General features: G+C 39.4%; 1 protein-coding gene across 1 annotated transcript; it reads left to right on the top strand.

The window, feature by feature from the left end:
* Positions 1-616: 616 nt before the first annotated feature.
* Positions 617-4,058, top strand: amer2 (APC membrane recruitment protein 2). The gene has a single exon (XM_043692772.1). It carries the CDS (start codon positions 762-764, stop codon positions 2,688-2,690), a length of 1,929 nt encoding a protein of 642 aa, XP_043548707.1. The 5' UTR covers positions 617-761; the 3' UTR covers positions 2,691-4,058.
* Positions 4,059-4,408: the final 350 nt, after the last annotated feature.

Here is a 4,408-nt window from a genome sequence, read left to right as displayed (position 1 = left end):
CATGATAACACTGCAACATCAGCTTTGATTTTTGTGGTCAGGCTCTGGAGTGGGACTAGAATTTTCTAACCAAATGGTGAGAGCACTACTAACTGAGCTGCAACAGGCACTATTTTGATTTATTGCAGCTCCTCATTTTCTAAATTTTCATTCACAATGCATATGGTGTAGATTGTTTCTAGTTATTATTTCTGTTTCTGTCTATGTTATTTTCTGACGAGTATGGAGGGTAGGCAATCTGTTCCCAAATGTTTGCCAGTTCTAGTAACAAGTCATCAGAAATGAAAACAATTAAAAAATTCAACCTCCATTTTCCTCCTCTTTCTCCTTGTGAGACTGACACACATTATAATGACAATTCCTACTCCATAGTTTCCCTATGTAAATCATCTTGTTTATATTTATTACTCAGCACCTAAGCAGAACTAGAACTGTTTACCTATCAAAATGTGTTTATTTGTGTCAGTCATCATTTCTATTAATCATGATTAAAAATAATTTGCTATGTTAACAAAAACAGAAACTTCAATTCAATGTATAATTGTTCAGAATGCTAATTTTTCCAGTGATTTGACGAAATTCAGGTTAATTTACTGTCACTGAGGGTGGACTGGCTCTAGCCCACAGATGACGAAAGCTGCTTATCCTCTTGGTTGCCATGGAGTTGAATTTGAGCAGCACTGAGGCTGCTAGAGGGAAAGTCAGCATCAGGCAGCTGCAGTGGTCTGCAGAAAGAAAACAGGGACAAGATCGTGGCAGACATGGACTTGCATTGTGATTATAATGATATTTCGGCTTCTGAACAACAAACTGGCAAGATAAGTAAGACAGCATTTAAATTATTTGGGAGGAAAAAATCAGGGGGCACCATGCCTAGTATTTTTAATCTGAAAAACAAAGGGGATAGGAAAAGCTCCTTGAAAATGGGGCTTGTTAGAAGCAAAACGCATGATGGAATTGCTGATATGGGACTGGAAGTAAGCACCAAGGAAGAATCTTTGAGTAATTATCAACTGGACAATGATTCCAGTACAAAAATTGTCAACAGTATGAGCTTTGCTGCTGGTGGTTGCGGACCTATTGCTAAGTCTCACAGCTTTTTCTCTTTACTAAAAAGGAATAGTAGATTAGAAAATGGCAAGGGGGAGTCAGTACATTCAAACTCTGAGCAGGTGAAGGAGAAGAGTTGCAACAGACAAAAGAAAGGACTGAAAGGGTTGTTCAGCAGCATGAAATGGCATAAAAAGGACAAAATTAGTAAAGAGGAAAAAGATGAGTACCTGGAAATCCATGGCACTATTACACTGCCTAGTTCTTTGACTGCCAGCTTGGAATGTGTAAAAGAAGAGACACAGAAATCTTGCTCTGAACCTGAAAGTGCTGCACTGGAAATGCAAAACAAATTATCCTGTGAATTGCAGTCTGATAATGAGGACACCTTCACTGAGGAATCAAAACACACAAATAGTGGGAAGTGCCTTCCAGAATTATGTAAAAATTTGGAGAAAGTCACAACTGACCGCCAATTATTGGACCAAGATTCTAATGTCAAGGCTTTTGAACAGCTGGAGGAAAGACAGGATGGAGGATTGACTTATGTGGGGCAGGATGTACAAGACGAATGTATTTCTGTAACTGGATCTGAATCTCATCACACCACTGAAGCTTCAACACTCTGTGCACCCAATAATGATCCATCCTCAGAACAATCAATTGATCGTATTTGCTTAATGTTTTCTGATGTTACATCTTTAAAGAGCTTTGATTCATTTACAGGGTGTGGAGACATTATCGCTGACCAGGATGATGAGGGGAATGTCTGTGAAAGAGGAGCTCCTGCAGAAAAGGGAAAGGGTGGTGCAAAGAAACGCTCAAATATTCTGACTTATCAAGGTGGAGGAGAGGAGATGGCAAGCCCAGATGAAGTTGATGATGACTATCTGCAAGAATTTTGGGACACACCTCCATCAACTGTTGAACCTCTTAAAGACAAACAGGACCAGACCATGGCTGACCAAACCCCCTGGATAGCTTCAGAAATTCCAACTTGCCTTGGTGATGCGGCAGAAGGAACCTTAGTCAAACAGCTTACTTTGAATGATTTTCCCAAAACTAAAAATGATAATGAAGACCCAATGACCACTAAGAGTGATCAACAAGATTGTGTCCCAAATAGTGATGAGGGATACTGGGACTCTACAACCCCTGGACCTGATGATGAAAGTGGGAAAACACTTGCTACCAGGGCAAGTATTCCAAGAGACAGTTACAGTGGAGATGTTCTGTATGATCTGTTTGCAGATGTAGATGAAAGTCTGACAAGTATTGTTTCAGATGAAGAAATGTCCTCTGTATCTGAACCAAAAATCCAGTCTCCAAAACCTCTTGTGTCCACATCTAATATTACTGCATCCAACATTACTACAATTTCCAAGGAGAAGAATGTATCTGCTATCCCCAGGCATCGGGCCACTTCAATTGCACGACAGAGTGAAGCAAATCACACTCACTGGCCTCAGACACATCAGCAGTTGGTAGGATATGAGCCTGCAAGAACCAAAATTCCTGTTGCTAAGACATCAATTCCTAGACCCAATAACAAAGGCATCACTGGAACAAATGCAAAGGTCTTGGCAACCAAGGGAACTGCAAAAAAAATAGTCTCTGAAAAGCTACGGTTGGAAAATTAAGAAGTGCATGTTACATCACTCCAGAAGCATGTATTTTGTAAGGATAAGCACAATAGTGTGATATTCTGTTTGCACTCGTAATGTTTACACCGTGTGACAGAACTTTTATCACTTGGCAAAGGGCTTCTCTTGTGATGTCATAGAATCGTGCCTAGAAACATTAAGCAATTTGAAATTTTAAGAAGCACAGATGCAAACACAAAATTTATAGCTCACAAATGCTTCTTAGAAAAGAACAAGAATTGTTTGACACACTAAATTTTAAATAGAACAGCTAATGTGAACAAAAAAGGTATTTGTGAGGGAATACAAAATATATTTGTCAAACAGTGGATGAGAAGTTGAACCAAATCCCATACACCTTTATGATGAAAAATAGACAGCATGCCGATATCTTTTGCTCAGATGATATTCTTCAAAAGACGATCATGAATTTCCACCAATTCAAAGTACAGCAGAGGAAACAAACTGCAGTAGGATGGCACCTGAAGCCAATCCATTCTGGGATCAGATTGTGTTGATTCATTGGACATTTGTGATCCACAGAAGAAGAAAATAAACTGATATGTAAAATGGTTACATAATTATGATCAGGGAATGATTACATAATCAGGCCAGATTGTATTCATCACAAAGAAAATACTTAAAACGTAAAATGGTAAATAGTACAACATTTATTCCCTTGAAGCTATTTTTGGAAGGGAGAGAAGTCTGCCTTCTATATTGTTTTATTACCTTCATAAATTTGATTCCTTTTGAATTTTCAGTCTGATAATGCTTTTTGCATAACTAAATCTTACTTTTCACATGTAGTGACAATAAGTATAATCGAGTGAATGACCACCAGAAATGTTCTCACAATGATGGGAAATAATATATGATTATATAACTTAGTGATACTTTTTAATTAACCGTCTCTGAGATATCATACAGCTCTGGAGCATGTGGGACTTGATCCTGGATCTCCTGGCTCAGACGTAGGGGCACTATGATTAAGCCACAAGAGTCCCCTTATATTGCTTAGATTGTTCAATCCAACATTTTGTGTTTAAGTCTATATAGTGAGTGAAATTGATAGTCATACAACCTTTTTTTATATCAAGTCACTTTGTGCAGTATCCATTATTTCTGTGCAGTGATTCTGACAGAGACCAGCTTATGCAGAGGAAAATAGAAATGGATAATACTTATAATATATTTCTACTATAGTATCCAGTGCAAATGTTTAAAATTGTTCTTATTTATTTGCAGAAAACATACTATCCAATAAGCTAGACTGTTAAACTCCTGTCTTTTACATTACATTACATTACAGTGTGGAAACAGGCCCTTCGGCCCAACAAGTCCACACCGACCCGCCGAAGCGCAATCCACCCATACCCCTACATTTACCCCTATACCTAACACTACGGGCAATTTAGTGTGGCCAATTCACCTGACCCTGCACATCTTTGGATGGTGGGAGGAAACCGGAGCACCCGGAGGAAACCCACGCAGACACGGGGAGAACGTGCAAACTCCACACAGTCAGTCGCCTGAGGCGGGAATTGAACTCGGGTCTCTGGCGCTGTGAGGCAGCAGTGCTAACCACTGTGCCACCGTGCCGCTCACATATTGCTTAGATTTCTCATTTTGATATTTTTTCCACTTGGGGCATAGGCCTAGGGAATGATCCCAGTGCCTGAATGGAAAGGCTGAAGGCCAAAGCAAACTTTGAC

This window comes from Chiloscyllium plagiosum, chromosome 6 (assembly GCF_004010195.1).
Source record: "Chiloscyllium plagiosum isolate BGI_BamShark_2017 chromosome 6, ASM401019v2, whole genome shotgun sequence".
Lineage (NCBI taxonomy): Eukaryota > Metazoa > Chordata > Chondrichthyes > Orectolobiformes > Hemiscylliidae > Chiloscyllium > Chiloscyllium plagiosum.
Note: the sequence above shows the minus strand (reverse complement) of the source record. Positions and strands in the feature narration are given on the sequence as shown.